Here is a 25,391-nt window from a genome sequence, read left to right on the forward strand (position 1 = left end):
AAGGCCGATTAGGAAAAGGGGAGATGCAACGAGACCTGGGTGTCATAGTACACCAGTCATTGAAAGTAGGAATGCAGGTGCAGCAGGCAGTGAAGAAAGCAAATGGTATGTTAGCATTCATAGCAATAGGATTTGAGTATAAGAGCAGGGAGGTTCTACTGCAGTTGTACAGGGTCTTGGTGAGACCACACCTGGAGTATTGCGTACAGTTTTTGTCTCCTAATCTGAGGAAAGACATCTTGCTATAGAGGGAGTACAGAGAAGGTTCACCAGACTGATTCCTGGGATGGCAGGACTTTCATATGAAGAAGGACTGGATAGACTCGGCTTGTACTCGCTAGAATTTAGAAGATTGAGGGGGGATCTTATAGAAACTTACAAAATTCTCAAGGGGTTGGACAGGCTAGATGCAGGAAGATTATTCCCGATGTTGGGGAAGTCCAGAACAAGGGGTCACAGTTTAAGGATAAAGGGGAAGCCTTTTAGGACCGAGATGAGAAAATCATTTTTTACACAGAGAGTGGTGAATCTGTAGAATTCTCTGCCACAGAAGGTAGTTGAGGCCAGTTCATTGGATATATTTAAGAGGGAGTTAGATGTGGCCCTTCTGGCTAAAGGGATCAGAGGGTATGGAGAGAAGGCAGGTACAGGATACTGAGTTGGATGATCAGCCATGATCATATTGAATGGCAGTGCAGGCTCGAAGGGCCGAATGGCCTACTCCTGCACCTATTTTCTATGTTTCTATGTTTCTATGTCTCCCAGCAACCTCTGACGTTGCAGAGAAAGTAATCCAGATTTATCTAACCTCTTCCTAAAGCTGAACCTCTCTACTCCATGCAGCATTCTGGTAAACATCCTGGATGGGAAAAAAAGTGCCTGAGAATCTCAGCATATCTGGCAGCATCTGTTCTGGGAATGGACAGGGGGAGTTTTAGGTCCAGACCTTTCCTCAGAGTAGGATACCAGCCATTCATAAGTATCATTAAAACTTGGTTAACCTGGAAGAGTCCAAAGGCTGAGATTCCTTGGAACAATATGGATTAATTTAATTAGCAATGATCCGATAGATGTTGCACGGAGTAACAGATAATTTGGGGCATATCTGACATCAAATTCACAGCAGACATCCAGGAGTGATTTGTGAGGAAAGATCACTTTTTGAACTTCTTGAATAGCAATGTCCCTCCCAGAAATGGCCTTGATTGCATTTGATTTTAAGAATCAGAATACTTATTAAATGATAAAATACATAATTCTTCGTTTATAAGGGAATTGGTAAACTAGTAGTGACAATGTCCAACACTAGAGGGCATAGCTATGAATTGAGGAGGAAATGTTTAATGGAGATGTGCTGGGCACTTTTTTACACAGAGAGTGATGGGGGCCTGGGACGCATTGCCAGGGGTGGTGGTGGAGGCAGATACGATAGTGGCGTTTAAGAGGCTTTTTAGAAAGGCACGTAGAAGTGCACAGTATAGAGGAATAAGAATCATGCGCAGGCAGATGAGATTGGTTCAACTTGGCAACATTTTCGGCACAAACCTTGTGGGTCAAAGGGCCGTTTCCTGGGGTGTACTGGTCTTTGTTCTATTTTTTTCCTATCCCCCATCTGCATTTGTTATGCGGCGATGTCAAAGGACATTGCTTGTTGTCAAATCCTAAAGCCGTTTTCCTCTTGTCCTTATGGTAACTGTGCTCCCTGTCACTTTGTAAGTGCGGGAATAAAAGTAATATTCATTTTGGGGTCTTTTCCTACTTGAAGCTTGCTAAATACTTTTACTTTGTTGCTGATGGTGGGGGAAATTTGTAAACCCTTTAGTTTTAAAGTGGATGACATAATAGTACTTTCACCGGGGAAGTTCATATTCCAGTGATTTCTGGGGCACATTGTCAGGCCTTAGCAGTCTTCTGCGAGGCAAAAACTACATTCTCCTTGACAAGATAATCATTAATATCAATTATTTAAAGAGTCTTTTAATCTGAAGCTTAGTATAAATAAGTAGAGGTTGAGTTGAGTTTAGTTTATTGTCACGTGTACCGAGGTACAGTGAAAAGCGTTTGTTGTGTGCTAACCAGTCAGCGGAAACACAATGCAGGATTACAATAGAGCCATGCACAGTGTACAGATACATGATAAAGAGAATAACATGAATATCGCTTAGTACAAGGTAAACTCTAGTAAAGTCTGATCAAAGATGGTCTGAGGGTCTCCAATGAGGTAGATAGTAGCTCAGGACTGTTTTCTAGTTGCGGTAGGATGATTCAGTTGCCCGATAACAGCAGTGAAGAAACTGTCCCTGAATCTGGACCTGTGCGTTTTTACACTTCTATACCTTTTGCCCGATGGGAGAGGGCAGAAGTAGAGGGAGTGGCCGGGCTGCAAGTCATCCAAGATTATGCTGTTGGCCTTGCCGAGGCAGCATGAGGTGTGGACTGGTCCTCGTGGTAAACCAAATTCTTGTTAGGGACAAAATAATTACTGTGCCCCCTACACCTGCTGCAAGTGCTTTAAAGTTGTTGCAAAGGTAAATATTTCTCGAAAATGAAAACAAAAAAAATTAAAATACTCAGCCGGTCTGGCCGTGAGAAATGAAACAAGGTCAATGTATCAGGTCGAATATGGTTCTTCTGACCAGAAATGTTAACTCTGCTTCTCTTCCCACAGACGTGGTCTGGCCTGCTGAGTATTTTCACCATTTTCTCTATTTCTATGTTAGAGTTCCAGCGTCTGCAGTTTTTATGAAAAATTCTAATATTTCTCTCAGCTAGACTACCATTTCCCCCAATCCCAAGCTCATGCCAAAAGGTGAGCTCCTAAAAATAGCAACCAGAGAACACTGATATTGTTAAAGTGAAACTGGCCAAGGTGAATCGGATAATTAAGTCATTGCAGGGTCACACAAGATCTGGTACATTTCTGGTGATAAAGATGTTAACATAGAAACATAGAAAATAGGTGCAGGAGGAGGCCACTCGGCCCTTCGAGCCAGCACTGCCATTCAATGTGATCATGGCTGGTCGTCCCCAATCAATAACCCGTGCCTGCCTTCTCCCCATATCCCTTGATTCCACTAGCCCCTAGTGCTCTATCTATCTAAAGAAAATAGAGATCGTCAATTTTGAATTAGTGCTCTGAAAATATATTTCTGTGTTTTAAAATTAAAATTCATTGACATTTAAATATCTACAAAGTTGTTTGTACAGTCTAAAGGTCATAAAAATCTTCTGTAACAGTTTCTGTTGTGCTATTTCTGTCATGTTTATCTGTAAGATTTTCCAATCATGACCAAATTTATTGTTACTATTTCTCATTAAGTTCTTTGCACTGTTTCCATGACATAGGTAGGTGTCGTTTATACATACTGTATTCTCTGGGTTCAGCCTTAACCTGTGCAGTGAGGTTAAGTTAGTCAAGGTTCACTGAGCAGCTCAATCCTCTTTACTAAATACTGAACACATGTTAGAATAGAATAAGTACAAACTTCTCAAATAATACAATATACAATGTTTTAAGATATTATCAAGGGTTTCCAAAATAAAATATCATGACTTCACAGCATGGAGACAGGCTCTTCGGCCCACCGAGTCCACGCCGGCCATTGATCACCCATTCGCACACTAGTTCTGCACACCCCCTACACACTAGGGGTAATTCACAGAGGCCAATTAACCTACAAACCTGCAGATCTTTGGGATGTGGGAGGAAACCAGAACACCTGAAGAAAACCCACACCTTCACAGGGAGACATGCAAACTCCACACATACCCGAGGTCAGGATCAAACCTGGATCTCAGGCGCTGTGAGGCAGCAACTTTACCAGATGTGCTACTGTGCTGCCTTTTAATCCATGTGTAAATGTACATTCAACTTGAATATACTTTGTCCCAATCTTGATTCGGAGTGCAATGTGCCAAAACCATTTGCATTTGTCCAGGAGACCAAAATGCAGGAGTAACTAGGCGGGACAGGCAGCATCTCTGGAGAGAAGGAATGGTGACATTTTAGGTCAAGACCCTTCTTCAGACTCAATGTCCACAGTTCCCTTGCAAGCTGCCCATCAATTTTAACATAAAACTCATCTACAGTACACGTTAACTCCAGGTGATTTTGAATATAACCTGTCCTGGTGATCATTCTGTTCCCATGCATTCTGGGGATCAATGGTCTTTGCAACTCCTTACTCACTGAGAATAGAATATCTATTTAAAGTTCATCGGTAATTTCAGTGATGCAGCTGATAGAGCTGCATCCTCACAGCGCCAAAGACCTGGGTTTGATCCTGACCTCGGGTACTTTCTATGTGGTGTTTGGATGTTCTCCCTGTGACCCCATGGGACTCCTCCAGTGCTCCGGTTCTCTTCAACATATGAAAGCCGTGTAGGTTAATTAACCTCTGTAAAAACTCTGTAGGTAATTAACTCCAATGAGCAGGGAGCGGATGAGATGGTGGGATAACATAGAACTAGTGTGAATGGGTGATCGATGGTCAGCAAGGACCTGGTGGGCTGAAGAACCTGTTTCCTTGCTTTAGCTCTAAACTAAACTAAACTAAACTGAGCTAAACTAAATGTAATTGTAGAAACAAGAAAGTGCAGATGCAGGTTTACAAATAAAGTACTGGAGTAACTACCACCCATCCCCTTCTTTTCCCTCTTTTTTAGGTAATGACCAAACCCACTCGTCTTTCCTCCCCTCTCCTTCTCATTCCACCTACATTCCTTCCTCTAGCTTCACAATTAGCAACACTTCAATCCTTTTATCCCCTCACACCTTCTGTCTTTTCACCTCTGCCTTTGTCCAACCATCTGCATAACAACCCCTTACGTCCCTCGCCTGTTTCCACTAACTACTTGCCAGGCTTTGCCCTGCCCTTGCTCTCTTCCAGCTTCCTTTCCTTCACTCCACCACACCCCGACCTAAAACGTCACCTATCCATTTTCTCCAGAGATGCTGCCTGGCCCATTCAGTTACTTCAGTGCTTTGCGCCTAAATTTAATTATGCTGACTCGTATTAGGAATGAGTATTCTCATACAATCATATGGAGTTCTTGTGCCTGGAGTTTTAGCAAGGACGTTAGTTCCTTAAAATAATGGGTCGGTTAAGATAATTATTAAGCTAACATTGTAGCAGTTTCACAAAGTACAGTTTCAACATTATATATCATCTCCTTGCCATTTTATTACACTGACTGATTGTCAATGTAATAAAATGGCAAGGAGATGATTTATCATGATGAAACTATGCTTTGTGAAACTGATATGTCAGTGTAATAAAATGAACTTCAAAAACGTTTCTGAGCATTGTCTTTGTTATTTGTTATTTTATTGTCTTTGTTATTTTATGAATATCATTGCTCATAACCAGAGCCAGGATTTTGCCATAAATGTCATGTGCCTTTTCATGCCTTTTTTTGATGATTTCAGGAAGATACTGCCTTTTTCACGATTGAGTGAATCAGCCTTTTTTGCCGTTTTAACGTAAATTACAAGAAAATTTACGCCCCCGGGGCGAAACCCGGCTGTAAGTGGGTGTTAAGTGGTGACTGGAGAAGGGTGCGTGGGAAAGGGTCCAGTCTTTGCACCAGTGATCTCAGCTGGGGTAGAAAGACGTTTTTCACAAATGTAGCATATTCTGTCTGACAGACGGCATAGTTTAACACCGGATAACTTGAAAAAATGCTGGTAGTTATGTGCAACCCTGCAACTTTGGTCATTTAATGTAGTATACCTTTATAATTATCATTTTTAACCATATTTTGGTGGTGGAAATAAATGCCTTTTTATGCCTTGTGGTAATTTTATTATGCCTTTTTGCCTGCCTAATTCAGAGATTTTTAGCGCCTAATCATCCTGGCTCTACTCATAATGTTTCACTAAATTAAACTAATTTGTATGTATCTTGTTTAGCTTAACAAAGACAGCTGAAGGATTTACATTCATTCGGGAAGCAAACCTAAAAAAAGTTACCAAAGAAGACTTTAACACCAACTTCACCTGCTTCTCACAGAATTCCCAGGGAAATTCATCTGGTGTGATTAGGCTCAAAGAGAAAGGTAAGTGGCCAATAGCTAGAGAATGCTCCACAATGATCCAACAGTTTAAAAAAAGGCCCAAAGTGCTGGAGTAACAATGGGTCAGGCAGCATTCCTGGAGAACATGAATAAGTGACATTTTGGGTTTGGACCCTTCTTCAGACCGATGGATAGGCAACCTTTTGCATTAGGACCCTTTTTCAGACATTCCTCATTTTTACAATGGTCCTATAGTTATGGCCAACTGCAAAGTGATACCATCTCTTGCTGATAGAAATATAGTCAAACAGCGTGGAAACAGGCCCTTTGACCTAACTTGCCTACACCAGCCAACATGTCCCATCTACACTAGTTTCACCTGCCTGCGTTTGGCCCATATCCCTCTAAACCTGTCCTACCCATGTACCTGCCCAAATGTTCCTTAAACATTGCGATACTACCTGCCTCAACTACCCCCTCCGGCAGCTCGTTCCATATACCCACCACCATCTGTGTGAAACTATTACCCCTCCCCCCCCCCCCCCCCCAACCCCCCTCCCCCACCTCAAACCTTGTCCTCTGGTTCTCGGCTTTACTAGTCTGGGCGAGACTGTGCGTTTACCCAACCTATTCCTCTCATGATTTAGTACACTGTATTTAGTACTCATGTACACATTATGTACACGTGATTTTGATCTGGAGAAAATATTCCCTTGATTATCTAGTGATCTTTGAGGCAGAATCTTGCCATTCTTTCGGTGCCATTGTTGTAGATGACTGCTCAAAGAGGATGAGGAAACTGTGAAGCATTCAAGGTCAGCTAAGATACCTATCACATGAAAGAATCTTCAGAGATAGGGAGCCCTTTTGTTTTCTTCTTTGAACTTTTCAAAGATTATAAGAAGCCTTAAATAAAGTGTAACATATGCATGATTAAAGGGGCATCTAAGATATAACCATATAACCATATAACAATTACAGCACGGAAACAGGCCATCTCGGCCCTACAAGTCCGTGCCGAACAATTTTTTCCCCCTTAGTCCCACCTGCCTGCACTCATACCATAACCCTCCACTCCCTTCTCATCCATATGCCTATCCAATTTATTCTTAAATGATACCAACGAACCTGCCGCCACCACTTCCACTGGAAGCTCATTCCACACCGCTACCACTCTCTGAGTAAAGAAGTTCCCCCTCATGTTACCCCTAAACTTCTGTCCCTTAATTCTGAAGTCATGTCCTCTTGTTTGAATCTTCCCTATTCTCAAAGGGAAAAGCTTGATCACATCAACTCTGTCTATCCCTCTCATCATTTTAAAGACCTCTATCAAGTCCCCCCTTAACCTTCTGCGCTCCAGAGAATAAAGACCTAACTTATTCAACCTATCTCTGTAACTTAGTTGTTGAAACCCAGGCAACATTCTAGTAAATCTCCTCTGTACTCTCTCTATTTTGTTGACATCCTTCCTATAATTGGGCGACCAAAATTGTACACCATACTCCAGATTTGGTCTCACCAATTCCTTGTACAATTTTAACATTACATCCCAGCTTCTATACTCAATGCTCTGATTTATAAAGGCTAGCATACCAAAAGCTTTCTTTACCACCCTATCTATATGAGATTCCACCTTCAAGGAACTATGCACGGTTATTCCCAGATCCCTCTGTTCAACTGTATTCTTCAATTCCCTACCATTTATCATGTACGTCCTATTTTGATTTGTCCTGCCAAGGTGTAACACCTCACATTTATCAGCATTAAACTCCATCTGCCATCTTTCAGCCCATTTTTCCAAATGGCCTAAATCACTCTGTAGACTTTGGAAATCCTCTTCATTACCCACAACACCCCCTATCTTGGTATCATCTGCATACTTACTAATCCAATTTACCACCCCTTCATCCAGATCATTGATGTACATGACAAACAACAAAGGACCCAACACAGATCCCTGAGGCACCCCACTAGTCACCTGCCTCCAACCCGACAAACAGCCATCCACCATTACCCTCTGGCTTCTCCCATTCAGCCACTGCTGAATCCATCTTGCTATTCCTGCATTTATACCCAACAGTTTAACCTTCTTAACCAACCTTCCATGAGGAACCTTGTCAAAGGCCTTGCTAAAGTCCATATAGACAACATCCACTGCTTTACCCTCGTCAATTTCCCTAGTAACCTCTTCAAAAAATTCAAGAAGATTAGTCAAACATGACCTTCCAGGCACAAATCCATGTTGACTGTTCCTAATCAGACCCTGTTTATCCAGATGCTTATATATATTACCTCTAAATATCTTTTCCATTAATTTGCCCACCACTGAAGTCAAACTAACAGGTCTATAATTGCTAGGTTTACTCTTAGAACCCTTTTTAAACAATGGAACAACATGCGCAGTACGCCAATCCTCGGGGACTATTCCCGTTTCTAATGACATTTGAAATATTTTTGTCATAGCCCCGGCTATTTCTACACTAACTTCCCTCAATGTCCTAGGGAATATCCTGTCAGGACCTGGAGATTTATCCACTTTTATATTTTTCAAAAGTGTCAGTACTTCTTTTACTTTGAAACTCATAGTATCCATAACTACTCTACTCGTTTCCCTTACCTCACATAATTCAATATCCTTCTCCTTGGTGAATACTGAAGAAAAGAAATTGTTCAATATCTCCCCCATCTCTTTTGGCTCTGCAGATAGCTGCCCACTCTGTTTCTCCAATGGACCAATTTTATCCCTCGCTATCCTTTTGCTATTAATATAGCTGTAGAAACCCTTTGGATTTACTTTCACCTTACTTGCCAAAGCAACCTCATATCTTCTTTTAGCTTTTCTAATTTCTTTCTTAAGATTCTTATTACATTCCTTATACTCCACAAGCACCTCATTTACTTCATGCTGCCTATAATTATTGTAGATCTCCCTCTTTTTCCGAACAAGATGTCCAATTTCCCTTGAAAACCAGGGCTTTTTCCAATTTTTACTGTTTCCTTTCAACCGAACAGGAACATAAAGATTCTGTACTCTTAAAATTTCCCCTTTAAATGTCCACCATTTCTCTTCTACATCTTTCCCATAAAACAAAATGTCCCAGTTCACTACTTTTAAATCATCTCGCATCTCATCAAAGTTAGCCTTTCTCCAATCAAAAATCTCAACCCTAGGTCCAGTTCTGACCTTCTCCATAATTATATTGAAACTAATGGTATTGTGATCACTGGACCCGAAGTGCTCCCCAACGCATACCTCTGCCACCTGTCCCGTCTCATTTCCTAACAGGAGGTCCAGCACTGCCCCTCCTCTAGTAGGTACCTCTATGTATTGCTGCAAAAAACTATCCTGCACACATTTTACAAACTCCAAACCATCCAGCCCATTTACAGAATGTGTTTCCCAGTCTATGTGTGGAAAGTTGAAATCTCCCACAATCACTACCTTGTGCTTACTACTAATATCTGCTATCTCCTTACATATTTGCTCTTCCAATTCTCGTTCCCCATTTGGCGGTCTATAATACACCCCTATAAGTGTTGCTACACCTTTCCCACTTCTCAGTTCCACCCAAATAGCCTCCCTAGATGAGCCCTCCAATCTATCCTGCCAAAGCACTGCTGTAATATCTTCCCTGACTAGCAATGCAACACCACCACCTCTTGCCCCTCCAATTCTATCACACCTGAAGCAACAAAATCCTGGAATATTTAGTTTCCAATCACAGCCCTCCTGCAACCATGTTTCACTGATCGCCACAACATCATACTTCCAGGTGTCTATCCAGACTCTAAGCTCATCCACCTTTCTTACAATGCTCCTAGCATTAAAATATGCACATTTAAGAAACCCCCCGTCTCTTCTTCTCTGTTTATTTCCTTTTTTTTCTTTCTCCTCTTGTGTCCTGAGTGCTTCCCTTTTCTGCTTCCTGCCTCCCATTCTGTCTACTAGCTTTCTCTATTTGAGTCCCTCGCCCCAACCATTCTAGTTTAAAGTCTCCCCAGTGACCTTTGCAAATTTCCCCGCCAGGATGTTGGTCCCCCTCGGGTTCAAGTGCAACCCATCCTTTCTGTACAGGTCCCACCTTCCCCAAAAGAAGTCCCAATGATCCAGAAACTTGAATCCCTGCCCTCTGCACCAGTCTTTCAGCCACGCTTTTATCCTCCACCTCGCTCCATTCCTACTCTCACTGTCGCGTGGTACAGGCAGTAATCATGAGATTGTTACCATTTTGGTCCTTTTCCTTAACTCTCCTCCCAACACCCTAAATCCTCCCTTCAGGACCTCTTCACTTTTTTTACCTATGTCATTTGTACCAATATGTACCACGACCTCAGGCTCCTCTCCCTCTGATTTCAGGATATCTTGGATGCATTGAGACACGTCCGAGACCTTGGCACCAGGGAGGCAGACCACCATCCTGGTCTCCCGACTGCGTCCACAGAAACGCCTATCCGACCCCCTAACAATAGAGTCCCCAATTACTATTGCCCTCTTCTTTTTTTCCCTACCTTTCGGAGCAACAGGGCCGGTCTCTGTGCTGGAGGCCCGTCCGCTGTTGCTACCCCCGGGTAGGCTGTCATCCTCATCCGTACTCAAACAGGAGTACTTATTTGCAAGGTGTACCGACATTGGAGTACTCCCTCGTTCCTGCCTCTGCCCCTTGCCCTTTCTTAGCGTGACCCACATGTCTCTCTCCCGTGGTTTTGGAGTGACCACCTCCCTATAACTCCCCTCTATGACCTCGTCACTCTCCCTGACCAGACAGAGGTCATCGAGCTGCTGCTCCAGGAACCTAATACGGTCCCTTAGGAGCCCCATCTCTCTGCACCTGGTGCAGATGTGTACGTCTGGAGGGCCATCCGACACCATGACCTCCCACATCTGACATCCAGAACAGTACACTGCTCTGACTGTCATTCTCTCGCCTTACCCTGGATCCGATACCAGTATAATACAATAGAAACTGCTGGGAGAAATCAGCAGGTATTTGACACAAACAGCTGCTCCCTCTTGCCCTTTAAACTGTACCTTTATTATATAAACAAAAAGCACTGTACCTTTAGCCCACTGTACCTTTACTAATGCACTGTACCCTTAGCTCACTGTACCTTTACTAATGCACTGCACCTTTAGCCCACTGTACCTTTAGCCCACTGTACCTTTAGCCCACTGTACCTTTAGCCCACTGTACCTTTAGCCCACTGTACCTTTAGCCCACTGTACCTTTAGCCCACTGTACCTTTAGCCCACTGTACCTTTAGCCCACTGTACCTTTAGCCCACTGTACCTTTAGCCCAATGTGCCTTTAGCCCACTGTACCTTTAGCCCACTGTACCTTTAGCCCACTGTACCTTTAGCCCACTGTACCTTTAGCCCAATGTGCCTTTAGCTCACTGTACCTTTACTAAAGCACTGTACCTTTAACCAGAAAGCAGAAATGCTAACCTGAGGTTGCACCCAATCAGCTGCTTCCTCTAGTCTGCTTCCACCAATCAGCGGCTTCCACTAGAACCCTCCCTATGGAGTGTGGGACGTTACAGACTTTGATAAGCCCTGACCCTCCTCCACTGTCTCCAACGGTCTCGGGCCTCTGTGAAAACAAGCCCCGTGCCCGATTTAAGTAGTCACCGCCCTGACCCTCCTCAACTGTCTCCAACGGTCTCGGGCCTCTCTGAAAACAAGCCCCGTGCCCGATTTAAGTAGTCACCGCCCTGACCCTCCTCCACTGTCTCCAACGGTCTCGGGCCTCTGTGAAAACAAGCCCCGTGCCTGATTTAAGTAGTCACCGCCCTGACCCTCCTCCACTGTCTCCAACGGTCTCGGGCCTCTGTCAAGATATCTTATAAATAGTCTAATATCATATGTATTGATAATCACACACTGTACAAGAAGACTGTGTGTTTCCACTAGTGGGAGAGTTTAGGAATCAAGACCGTAGTCTCAGAATAAAAGGACGGACCTTTAGAAAGGAGATGAGGGGGAATTTCTTTAGTCAGAGGATGGTGAATCTGTGGAATTCATTGTCAAGGACGGCTAGAGAGGCCAAGTCAATAGATAGTTTCAAGTTAGAGATTGAGAGATTCTTGATTGGTAAGTGTTTCATGGATTATGGGGAGAAGGCAGGAGAATGGGGTTGAGAAAGAAAGATACATCAGCCATGATTGAATGGTGGAGTAGACTTGATGGGCTGAATGGCCCAATTCTGCTCATATAACTTATGAACTTATGAAGTGTGATCCCAACCGGGCTATCAGGAATGCCAAGAGAGATTTCCAAAACAAACTAGATTCCAGTTTATTCTAGTGGATGCCAAGCAATTGTGGCAGGGCCTGAAATCAATTATGGGCGACAAACCAAAGTCAGAGGAGATCTCTTGCAATGATGCATCTCTACCACTTGAGCTTAATGATGTTTTGAACTGGCAAACAGGAGTGCAAAATCAGAAATCCCACTCAATGGCTGGTTTGAAAGTCCGTAAAGTGTCAACGGATATTACCTTATTAACAGGTTTTCTATTGAAAACTGGATCACGTAAGTATTAAGGGCTGCTATCCACATGTCCCTTGTCTAACATCCCCTAACACTTGTTTACACATTATTTATCTTGCCCTGAGACTAAAGCATTGGCTGAATTCGTGGGAGTTAAATGCATATTTCTGCACTTCAAGACTCTTGGATTAAATACTAATTGAGAAAGGGGAAGTAAGAGTTGGCTGCGGAAGGTCAAGGCCTGTAGGATTTTAACCTTGATCTCACGCGGTTTCTGGAAAATGATGTGAGACAGCAGCAGACTGAGATTTGGATGTAGAGTCTCAATGCAATAGTGCCTAGTGAGAGTATTCCTGACATACCATCTACCTTATTGGAGACCATCGGACTATCTTTAATCGGATTTTACTGGACTTTATCTTGCACTAAATGTTATTCTCTATCCTGAATCTGTACACTGTGGACCGCTTGATTGTAATCATGTATAATCTTTCCTCTGACTTGATAGCTCACAGCAAAACAGCTTTTCATTGCACCTTGGTCCACATGACAGTAAACTGATCTGAAGTAATCTGAAGTAAACTAAACTGAACTAAGAACAGAACAGAACTAAATCAAAGAGGAGTAAATTGTAAGCTGTGCTAGGGATTTGGAGCTTTTGGGTAGTTTTTGAACTATTGTCATTATTAAATTTCTCATGGTGAAGAATATTCCATAATTTCTGTTTCAGTGAGGTGGGAAACAATGATGGAGGAAATGGATAGGCAATGTTTCAGGTCAGGTTGAAGAAGGATCCCAAACTGAAATGTCACCTATCCATTTCCTCCACAGAAGCTGCCTGACCCGTTGAGTTACTCCAGAGTAACTTTCTGTTTTGCTCAAGATTCCAGCATCTGCAGTTCCTTGTGTCTCCTTGAAAACAATGATGTGACCTTCATATGAAATAATGTTAAAAAAAAAATTAAGGAAACTCAATCCTTGCATGCAATAAAATATTGACATTCCTGCAATCTGATTTTACAATTTCAGTGTCTACCATCTTTCAAATAAAAGTGATAACTATATCTACATCATTAATATTCATGTCGATTGTTTCTGGATGCGTTGGAATATATAAATTTTGGATTGAAATTGTTCTCCTTTACCGACATTATTACTCAAAGGATGAAACTATTGGAGGTGAGATCAATTCCAGGTTCTTAAGTATGATGGAATTCAACTCCATTTGGGCGTTATCATGTTTACAGTTATGGGCTTAAATTGTAAAGCATATTATATTTTTATATCTGTATTTTAAGTCTATATTTCATCAGTCTGAAGAAGGGTGCTGCCTGACTGACCCATTATATTCCTCTTTGCTTTTTGCTCAAATTTCCAATAGCAGCCTCTTGTGTCTCTATTTTCAAAGATCCTGATTATAATTTAAAAGTATTTTCAAATTCCAGCACTGTTATGTTTTATTTAAACTTATGCCATATACATGGAATATGGCACAGTTGTGCAGCAAGATTTTCATTGTACCTGTACCTCCTGTAACTTCTGCATATGACAATAAACTTGACTTGGCATACCTTGACTTAACTTGGTGGAGCTGATACTTCACAGTTCCAGCAGCTCTGGTGTTGGAGTTTTATGTGGAGTTTGCAGGTTCTCTCCATGATTGTTTCCCCAGTGATACTGGTTTCCTCCTGCATCCCAAAGACGTGCAGATTTGTAGGTGAATTTGCCACTGTAAATTGTTCCTGGTGGTGGAATCTGGGGAGGAGTTGAGTCAAGAGAGTTAAGTCAAGAGTGTTTAATTGCCATACGTACCAACAATGAAATAATGAAATTCTTACTTGTAGCAGCATAACATGCCTGTAAACACAATACACAGTGGCTGTGTGGTGAACTGAGAATTCGATAGACGTGATGTGTTACCATCAGATTTGCGTTACTTTCCATATGTAATTTCATTCATAATATGTGTAAATTTAAAAGTATAACCTTTACATGAATTTTATAGAAATGTATAAAGTTGAAACAAGGAATTCTGGTTTACAAAAAAAAGACACATGGTGCGGGAGTAACGCAGCAGACCAGGCTGCATCTGTAGAGAGCATGGATAGGTGATGTTTTGCGACGGGACCCTTCTCAGCATCTCTAGAGAATAAGGATAGGTGATGTTTAGGGTCAGACTAAAGAAGGGCCCTGACCCAAAACATCACCTATCCATATTCTCCAGAAATGCTGAGCCGTTGAATTACCCTGTGTCTTTATGAAGGAATGTACAATATATTTTTTCCTGTTTGTAATCTGCCGTTCAAAATGGTCCGAAACTAATTTAGCATTTTTCTCTTGCCTCCATCACTCATTTCTTTTGACAAGATGGGAAAGAATTTGACGCCTTTGTTTCGTATGCGAGTTCGTGTTCATCAGGAGATGATGTTAAGAGTGATGGCTATTTTATTACAGAGGAGAGGTTTGCCCTGGAACTGCTTCCTAGCATGTTAGAGAAGCAGCATGGTTACAAGCTGTGTCTGTTTGAGCGAGATATCCTGCCTGGAGGAGGTAAGTGCTCTTGGTCATTTTTGAGTAGTTTTAATGCAACATGGTCAAGAAATTCCACTTTTAGATTAGTTTAGAGATACCTCATGGAAACAGGCCCTTCGGCCCACCGGATCCACACTGACCAGTGATCACCCTGTACACTAGCACTATCCTACACATACAATTATACAATTTGTTTGGTGTCATTTTAACCTCATTTTGACAATTTACAATTTTCGTTTGTAAGTCAATTAACTAACAAACCTATACGTCTTTGGAATGTGGGAGGAAACCGTAGCAAAATCCATGCAGTCACAGGGAGTGTACAGACAGCATATACAAACTGTACTGACAGCACCTGTGGTCAGGATTGAACCCGGGTGTCTGGCACTGTAAGGCAGGAAATCTACCGCTGCGCCAATATGCTGCCCCTATTCTAGTCAGGATCCTAACACCAGCCTGAAATGGTCGTGGCAGTGGCCATAAGCAACTATTTCCACTGAAGCTCACAAAACATAGTACAGTGCAGGAATAGGCCTTTTGAGCCACAATGTTTATTTAATTACTGTAACTATATCTACTTAGCACTGCATTTGAAGATTGCTTCAGCAATGCCCCCTTACCAGGTAAACCTTAGTAGACAAATGGTTCATCCTTGCCTCCTGCTTTCCTCACTTTTAACATTACTTATCCTCCTCCACAAAAGAACAAATCATTGCCATCCCTTTAATTTAAGATTTCTTCAAATCCCACAGCTTAAATAGCTGCAATTCATGTGTTTCAGGTATAGCAACTTCTGAAATCTCAGAGAAAAATTATTTCTCCCCATCCAGGATTTATCACCACACTGTGTGTTGAAGAATAAAAAATATATGGAACATTTCCAAGAGGAGAGGGTCTAACCCTAAGGCATGTAAAAGAAAGATATTTGAACATGTTGGTGCAGGAGTAACTATGCAGGTCAGGCAGCACCCCTGGAGAAAATGTCCGGGACCCCAAAACATAATTTGTCCAAGTTCTCCAGAGATACTACCTGACCTGCTGAGTTACTCCAGCACTTTGAGTCTTTTTGTATGGACTAGCATTTGCAGTTTCTTGTTTCTATCTTTGCCTGTTTGGTTCAGAGTCTATAAGTCCAACATTCAAGATCAACTCCTCTTGTTTTTATAACAATGATCCTGATTCCTTATCTCAGTTGCAGAATCGTAGCTCAGATCTTTATTGGACTTTAACAATTCTGTCCCTCTTGCAGAATCCAAAACACACAAGCTCCATTGTTAAATCAAGTATATGCCTCCCCACCTAAAGACTGACTTTCCCATTCCCTCAACTCCAGAGGTAATAAATCGATTAGGCATTTGCGATTACAATTCAGGCTGTCGTCACTACAGTAGGACTTTGATTGCTTTCCCTCGGGCAGTGTGGCTGCTGGGACCAGGAGGAGGCGACCAGCCTGTAGGAAACAAGCAAATGGTGGTGATCGGGTTCTTGGCCTCACTCTAGACGAGACCAAGTGGCAGGTGGGTGGCCGGGAAGTTAAGGACGATTGGGATAGTTGGGAGAGGGAGAGCAGGAGGGTTGTAGTGCAGAAAGCCATTGGAGTGTAGAGTGGATGAGAATGAGGGAGAGGGGAAAGGATGTAGAATGGGGCGTGTGGCTGAAAGGAGCTAAGGACTGATAAGGGGAGAGGAGAGGAACTGGGATAAGAAAATAATTGAGGAGGAGGCATGAGGGGGCGGTACTAAGGTTGAGTGTGGGGCGAGTCTGTTATGACACCCTTCTCAAATAAGAGTGCCTGGCATGTGTTTAGAGTTGAGAAGGCATCTGTCCATCTATGTGCTTGTAATATATCCAAGCATTCCTGCCATAACCTTGTGGTTCTGAAGAAGGGTCTCAACCCAAAACGTCACCCATTCCTTCTCTCCCGAGATGCTGCCTGCCCCGCTGAGTTACTCCAGCTTTTTGTGTCTAGCTTCAGTTTAAACCAGCATCTGCAGTTCTTTCCTACACATAACCTCGTGGAAGGAATATTCAAACTTACATATATTTCCACGTTACATCCTAGCAAAAGCAAATCTAGTGCCTAAGAAGTGTTCTATGCTGAGTAGCCTCAAAATTTCAAGTGGAACACAAAATAGGGATTTATTTTACACTTCCAGAAGCAGCATTCCCAACCCCTCAGGTTCCACAAAGAAAGGTTGGACATTTTGAGGACTACTTGGAATTTCCTACAATGACCACCTTTAAGAACCTTAGCTTGAGTTGCTGAAGACCTGGAGATTCTCATTGCATTGTGGACACATTTAGAGTCTGAATCTAAAATTAGACAATAAACAATAGACAATAGACAATAGGTGCAGGAGTAGGCCATTTGGCCCTTCGAGCCAGCACCGCCATTCAATGTGATCATGGCTGATCATCCCCAATCAGTACCCCGTTCCTGCCTTCTCCCCATATCCCCTGACTCCACTATCTTTAAGAGCCGTATCTAGCTCTCTCTTGAAAGCATCCAGAGAACCTGCCTCCACCGCCCTCTGAGGCATAGAATTCCACACTCACCACTCTCTGTGATAAAAGTGTTTCCTCATCTCCGTTCTAAATGGCTTACTCCTTATTCTTAAACTGTGGCCCCTGGTGCTGGACTCTCCCAACATCGGGAACATGTTTTCTGCCTCTAGCGTGTCCAAACCCTTAACAATCTTATATGTTTCAATGAGATATCCTCTCATCCTTCTAAACTCCAGAGTGTACAAGCCCAGCTGCTCCATTCTCTCAGCATATGACAGTCCCGCCATCCCGGGAATTAACCTTGTAAACCTACTCTGCACTCCCTCAATAGCAAGAATGTCCTTCCTCAAATTATGGGACCAAAACTGCACACAATACTCCAGGTGTGGTCAATTAATATAATGATGCTGAATAGATACTGAAGAGATGCCAGCACTCTTCTTCTTCTTGCGAATGAAACATGAACCAAAGGAATAGTTAGATCTCAAGCCGGGTGTTGAGCAGCCAGGTTGTTGTTAGCACTCATTTCATTGAATGAAAGCTTGACTAAAAGAATACCTCAAACAGATTAACTGTAGTATCAAAATCTGTGAAGCTCTACACATTTAAAACTGGAAACATAGGACACAGAAAAGTACAGCACAGAAATAAGCCCATGATGTCTATACTGAACATAATGCCAGAACAAATTAATCTTATCTGCATGCATGTGATCCATACTCCTTCATTCCCAGTGTACCTAACGTGCTCATCTTAGTCTCCAGTTTGGTTGTGAGTTAACATAGTGCTTCTACTGTTGCTAACACTCTGCTGGACTGTTTGTAAGAAAATCATTTCATTGTACATGTGCACTTCACACCTGTGACAATAAAAGCGCCGTTGAACAGGACTTTGATAAGCTCGGCCAAAGTGCTGAGGAATGTTAAATGGAGTTTAAGATAAATGTGAGGAGTGGCATCTTTGTAAGACAAAAGACAAGGCTATACTTACACAGTAAATGGAGGGCCTTGGGGCGTTGTAGAACAGACAGACCCAGAGCTGCAGGTACACAATTGTGAGAAATCACTCGGAAAGGTTCTGACCCGAAATGTCATCTATCCATGTTCTCCAGAGATGCTGCCTGACCCACTGAGTTACTCCAGCACTTTGTGTCCTTTTATGAGAAAACACTTAACATATATAATTTCCGTTTATAACTCAATTTTTTTCACTTAAAATATTTCTGGGATCATGGACATTTTGGGCAATTAATGACTAAAATCAGCAAAGAATTTGCTGGAGGAACTCTGTAGGTCGAGTAACATTTGTGGATGGAAAAGGGTGGTCATGGTTTTGGGTCAGGACCCTGCTGAGCTCTGGATTCCAGCAGTCACTTGTGTCTCCTAAAGACTTGTGGGCATTGATCTCTGTTCTGCTTCTGCATATTAATGGCCCCAATGGAATGTATGTTCCAAAGAATGAACTAATCAGGAAAACATTAACACAGTCTTTGAGGTGAGCCAACGTTCTATATTTCAATATATGCATGTGTCTGACAAGGCTTCGATCGTTTCTCATAATTACTTTTGAAAGTCCCTGTTGTTGTTTTATTTAGTTAGAGATACAGCGTGGAAACAGGCCCTTCAGCCCACCAAGTCCGTGTCAACCATCTATCCCGTACACTAGCATTATCCTACACACTGGGGACATTTTTACAATTTTACCAAAGCCATTTAACCTACAAACCTCTATGTCTTTGGAATGTGGGAGCACCCAGAGAAACTGGGTCTCTGGCGCCATAAAGAAGCAACTCTACCGTTGCATCACCATGCCGCTGTTCTGAAAATATTTAACATTGAATCTGAAGAAGAGTCCCGACTTGAAACATCACCTATGCATGTTTTCCAGAGTTGCTGTCTGACCTGCTGAGTTACTTCAGCACTTTTTGTCTAACTTTGCAATTAATTTGTATTGTAGGTTTAATTTAATAGTAATCTCACGTTTATTAGAGACCAGTTGTGCAATGTGGCATGTCATTAACTTATGATGCAAAGGAATAATTATTAGCCCCAAGGCATTTGCATCTTTTTATAGCATGCCTTAAACTGATAATTATGTAACAGAAGATTCATAGATTTACTTGTAGAAACTGGATAAAACAACCGTGGGAAACAATCTGCATTGTACATTTTTCTCGGGTTGCTCAATGGAATTTGGTGATAGAATTTACTTTGATCAGTTGTATTTTGGATATGCATAAAGATAACAAAGTGGAATCATTGTTATCTCAGTTTAGTAGACACTCCCCAGAATTTAATTGCATGCCCTACATGACAATTAAATGTATGGATTTATGCCTTCAGAGTGCAAAACTCTACAAACTATCCACTAAAACATTTAATGACAGAGTTAACACATATAATGGTACAGTTGTGCAGAGGTAGTTGCTACCTTACACCTACAGAGACCCCGGATTGATTCTGACTACGGATGGTGTCTGTACGGAGTTTGTACGTTCTCCCTGTGACCGCATGGGTTTCTTCGGGTGCTCCGGTTTCCTCCCACATTGCAAAGACGTGCAGGTTTGTAGGTTAATTGGTTACTGTAAATTGTCCCCTAGTGCAATAGAACTTTGATGACACTACGGTGGTGGGACTCATCTCCGGGGGGGATGAGTACGCCTACCGGGATGAGGTGGAGCAGCTGACAGTGTGGTGTGGAGAAAATAACCTGCTCCTTAACACCTTAAAGACCAAGGAGATAATAATAGACTTCAGGAAGAATAAAACGGACATGGTACCATTAATTATCAAAGGGGACTGTGTGGAGAGGGTGGCGGATTTCCGCTTCCTGGGAATCCATATTGAGGAGGACCTGACGTGGAGCGTGAACACCTCTGCGCTGCTGAAAAAGGTCCAGCAGAGACTGCACTTCCTGAGGGTGCTCAGGAAGAATAACATCACTCAGAGACTGCTGCTGTCCTTTTATCGGTGCTCCATTGAGAGCCTCCTAACATACTGTGTATGCGTATGGTACACCAGCTGCACAGCGGCTCAGAGGAAAGCGCTCCAGAGGGCCATTGACAACGCCCAGAGGATTGTCGGATGCCCTCTCCTTACCTTGGAGGACTTACACAGTTCCCGCTGCATCAAAAAATCCCAGAGTATTATAAAGGACATTTCCCACCCCGGACACTCCCTGTTTGAACTGTTACCGTCAGGCAGACGGTACAGATCTACAAGGACAAGGACAAACAGACTTAAAAACAGTTTTTACCCCACTGCTATAAAGGCACTAAATGTAGCCGCCAAGGAACGCAGGGGCGATACATACATACATGAAATCGACAGAAGGATGTAGGGCTGGGTGTTTATGCGTGCTATTTTTATGATATTTATTTTAGTTGTTTATCTTTTTAAATATTTTACTTTGTATGTATCGTTAGCTTTTAGAAATGTTTGAATGGTGCACTGACTGGCTGACATTTTACAATTTCGTTGTACATGGTTCATGTTACAATGACAATAAAGAAACTATTCTATTCTATTCTATTCTAACTAGTGTATGGGTGATCGCTGGTCGGAGTGGACTCGATGGGCCGACACGCCTGTTTCCATGCTGTATTTCTAAACTAAACTAAACTAAAACTAGACACAAAGTGCTGGAGTAACTCATGGAGAACATGGCAGCATTCCTGGAGAACATGGATTGGTCCCAATTTGATAGGACATCCATCCATGTTCTCCATTGATGCTGCCGGACCCACTGAGTTACTCCAGCACATGTTTTTTTTAATCGGCATCTGCAGCTCCTTGTTTCTACTACTAAAGCATGTCTATTTATTTTCTCCAGTTTATACAGAAGATGTCATTTCAAGCATAAAGAGAAGCAGAAGAGTAATAATTGTCCTAAGCCCAAGTTACTTTGCTTCAGCTGGATCGAGGCTGTTTGAACTGCAGACAGGAGTCAACAGCATGCTCGATAATTTCAAAACCAAGGTGATTTTGATTAACTTCCATGTCCTACCCGATGTATCGCACCTTCCGGACAATGTCAAACGGGCCATTGCAGTATTGCCAGGGATAACGTGGAAAGGAAACAAGTCTTCTCCTCCATCCTCAAAATTCTGGAAGATGCTCAGGTACTATATGCCAGTGAAAAAGAATGAATTATGCAAGACCCGTCAAAACATCGAACCTACAACAGTACAGCACAAGGACAGGTCCTTTGGCCCATAATGTTTGTGCCAAAAAAGATGCTAAGAGCAACTCTCATCTGCCTGCACATAATCCATATTCTTCCAGCTCCTCCATGTTCATATGCCAATCCAAAAGACTCTTAAACACCACTATCATATCTGCCTCAACCACCAACCTCAGCAGTGCATTCCAGGCACTCACCACCCATTCTGTAAAAAATCTTGCCCCGCACAGCCCCTCTAAACAGCCTCTCTCACTTTAAATCTATGCCCTCTAGTATTTGATGTTTACATCATGGGAAAAATGTTCTGTAAAAACCCTATATACGTTTCTCAAAATTTTATATATTTCTATCAGGTCCCGCAACCTAAGGCATTCCAGAGAAAACAATCCAAGTCTCTCCATGTTCTTAGGCACAGTGGTACAGCATTAGAGCTGCCACCTCACAGCGCCAGAGCCCCAGTTCGATCCTGACTTTGGGTGCAGTCTGTGTGGAGTTTGCACGATTTCCCTGTGACCACGTGATTTTCCTCTGGGCGCTCCATTTTCCTCCCACATCCCAAAGATGTGTGGGTTTGTAGGTTAATTGGCCTCTGTAGTGTAGTGGGATAACTAGTGCGAATGGGTGATCAATGGTGCGCATGGACTCGACGGACCGAAGGGCCTGTTTCCATGCTGAATCTCTAAACTAAAACCAAACTTCATACCCCTTATCCAGACATAATTCTGGTAAACCTCCTCTGCACCCTTTCCAAAGCCTCAACATACTACCACTGGGCCACTAGAACTGCATGCAATATTCTGAATGTGACCTAACCAATTCCCATAAAGCTGTGTCATGCCTTCTTGACTATTATACTCAATTCCTCAACCTATGAAAGCAAGCATACCATATTTCTCCTTTACCTCTCTGTCTACTTGTGTTGCCACTTTCAGAGAGTTATGGGCTTGGACTCCAAGATCCCTTGGTACATCAATGCCATTAAGGATCATGCCATTCATTTTATATTTTTGCCTTACATTAGACCTCCGAAAGTGCAACACTCCACACTTGCTCAGATTAAACTCAATCTGCCATTTGTCCTCCTCTGTCCGAGGGGAAGCTTCCAGCAGCCGACCATGAAGACACTGCAGGAAATACCCTCTACTCCAGGCCCACTCCTCGCGTCTGTCATTGCCAGCGACTCCCTTCTCGACTCTCCCATCTTGGGATCTTCCAAGCTTCCCCCCATCCCACTGCAGGCAATGGCCCGCCGGGCCCTTCTTCGCAGCGGTGAACTAGGCCTGCCGCAGCATATGGCCATGGGCGATCCATTGGGTCTTTGTTCTCATCGGCCGCCAGGTCCGTCATTACTCTCGGACGCCCGCTGGGTCCCTCTTATTCAGGCCGCTGGGTCCGCTCTTGCACAGCTCCACGGTACTCGCCGAGAGCTTCCCTTCTGCACCATTGCGGCCCTCACTGGCACTTCCCTTGTTCAAGGCTCTTGCAATCTCCTCTCTTGCCTGTCGATCCTATCCGGACCTTTAATTTAATCTAAACTTTGAATTATTTGTTACTATCATGTTTGTTATTTGTCCATTTAATTCAGTTATACATTACATAGTGTTTAAAATAAGAGAGACACAAAAAGCCGTAGTAATTCAGTGGGACAGGCAGCATCTCTGGAGAGAAGGAATGGGTGACGTTTTGGGTTGAGACCCTTCTTCAGACTTAAAAACTGATTAAAGTACATGGAAATCACAAGCTGTGATTGTATCATTTAATTTTATAAGCTATACAGATGCAGATTCTTTAGTTTATGAAAACATTTGGATTTGCTGTTAATATTTTGAGTGAACTTTCTTCATTATAAGAACTTTGGCACTGTGTTGTTAAATAAAGTAAATTTCCAGCTTAGAAAGAAAAGTAATCGAATGAATGAATGAATGAATGAATGAATGAATGAATGAATGAATGAATGAATGAATGAATGAATGAATAAATGAATGAATGAATAAGTTTATTTGCCAAGTATTCACATACAAGGAATTTGCCTTGGTGGTCCGCCCACAAATTGTTGGAGATTTTAGCATTACAGTGAACCAAGGCATTGCGGAGAGAATGGTCTCAAGTTCAAGTTCAGGTTCAAGTGAGTTTATTGTCATGTGTCCCTGTATAGGACAATGAAATTCTTGCTTTGCTTAAGCACACAGAAAAATAGTAGGCATTTACTACAAAACAGATAAATGTGTCCATATACCATGATATAAATATATACACACATGAATAAATAAACTGGTAGTGCAAATAACAGAAAGTGGTTGCTAATAATCAGAGTTTTGTCCGAGCCAGGTTTAATAACCTGATGGCTGAGGGGAAGTAGCTATTCCTGAACCTGGTTGTTGCAGTCTTCAGGCTCCTGTACCTTCTACCTGAAGGTAGCAGGGAGATCAGTGTGTGGCCAGGATGGTGTGGGTCTTTGATGATACTGCCAGCCTTTTTGAGGCAGCGACTGCGATAAATCCCCTCGATGGAAGGAAGGTCAGAGCCGATGATGGACTGGGCAGTGTTTACTACTTTTTGTAATCTTTTCCTCTCCAGGGCGCTCAAATTTCCGAACCAAGCCACGATGCAACCGGTCAGTATGCTCTCGACTGTGCACCTGTAGAAGTTAGAGAGAGTCTTCCTTGACAATCCGACTCTCCGTAATCTTCTCAGGAAGTAGAGGCGCTGATGAGCTTTTTTGATAATTGCGTTCGTGTTCTCGGACCAGGAAAGATCTTCAGAGATGTGCACCCCCAGGAATTTGAAGTTCTTGACCCTTTCAACCATCGACCCGTTGATATAAATGGGGCTGTGGGTCCCCCTCCTACTCCTTCCAAAGTCCACAATCAGTTCCTTGGTTTTGCTGGTGTTCAGGGCCAGGTTATTGCGCTGGCACCATATGGACAGTTGCTCGATCTCTCTTCTGTACTCTGACTCATCCCCATCAGTGATACGCCCCACAATAGTGGTGTCATCAGCGAACTTGATGATGGAGTTCGCACTGTGGTTCGCTACGCAGTCATGGGTATAGAGTGAGTACAGCAGGGGGCTGAGCACGCAGCCTTGAGGTGCTCCCGTGCTGATTGTTATTGAGGCTGACACATTTCCACCAATACGAACAGACTGTGGTCTGTGGACGAGGAAGTCGAGGATCCAGTTGCAGAGGGATGCGCAGAGACCCAGTTCTGCGAGTTTGGTAACCAATTTGGAGGGGATGATTGTGTTAAATGCCGAGCTGTAATCAATGAATAACAGCCTGACATATGAGTTTTTGTTGTCCAAGTGGTCCAGTGCGGAGTGGAGGGCCAGCGAGATCGCATCCACCGTTGATCTGTTGTGGCGGTATGCGAACTGCAGTGGGTCCAGGTTTTTGTCGATGTAGGAGTTGATTTGCTCCATGATCAACCTCTCAAAGCACTTCATCACCACCGGCGTTAGTGCCACTGGTCGATAGTCATTGAGGCACGTCACCTTACTCTTCTTGGGCACCGGTATAATTGATGCCCTTTTAAAGCAGGTGGGGACCTCAGACCTCAGAAGTGAGAGGTTGAAAATGTCCGTAAAAACTCCCGCCAGTTGGTCCGCACAGGTTTTTAGAACACGGCCGGGTATACCATCAGGTCCAGGTGCTTTTCGGGGGTTCACC

The 25,391-nt window shown here is 42.9% G+C and overlaps 1 protein-coding gene across 1 annotated transcript in view; it reads left to right on the forward strand.

Annotated features, from left to right (window-relative positions):
* The window catches only part of LOC116974708 (interleukin 18 receptor accessory protein), a gene marked incomplete at its 3' end in the record, with an annotated part of 34,807 nt that extends 13,066 nt beyond the window's left edge, over positions 1–21,741 (forward strand). Inside the window, exons 5-9 of the mRNA XM_033023429.1 lie at positions 5,912–6,057; positions 12,446–12,547; positions 13,535–13,684; positions 14,873–15,055; positions 21,374–21,741. Coding sequence (XP_032879320.1) covers positions 5,912–6,057; positions 12,446–12,547; positions 13,535–13,684; positions 14,873–15,055; positions 21,374–21,741 — 949 coding nt within the window. The remainder of the gene's footprint in view (positions 1–5,911; positions 6,058–12,445; positions 12,548–13,534; positions 13,685–14,872; positions 15,056–21,373) is intronic.
* Between the last annotated feature and the right edge of the window lie 3,650 nt (positions 21,742–25,391).

Source organism: Amblyraja radiata, chromosome 6 (genome assembly GCF_010909765.2).
Source record: "Amblyraja radiata isolate CabotCenter1 chromosome 6, sAmbRad1.1.pri, whole genome shotgun sequence".
In the NCBI taxonomy this organism is placed as follows: Eukaryota; Metazoa; Chordata; class Chondrichthyes; order Rajiformes; family Rajidae; genus Amblyraja; species Amblyraja radiata.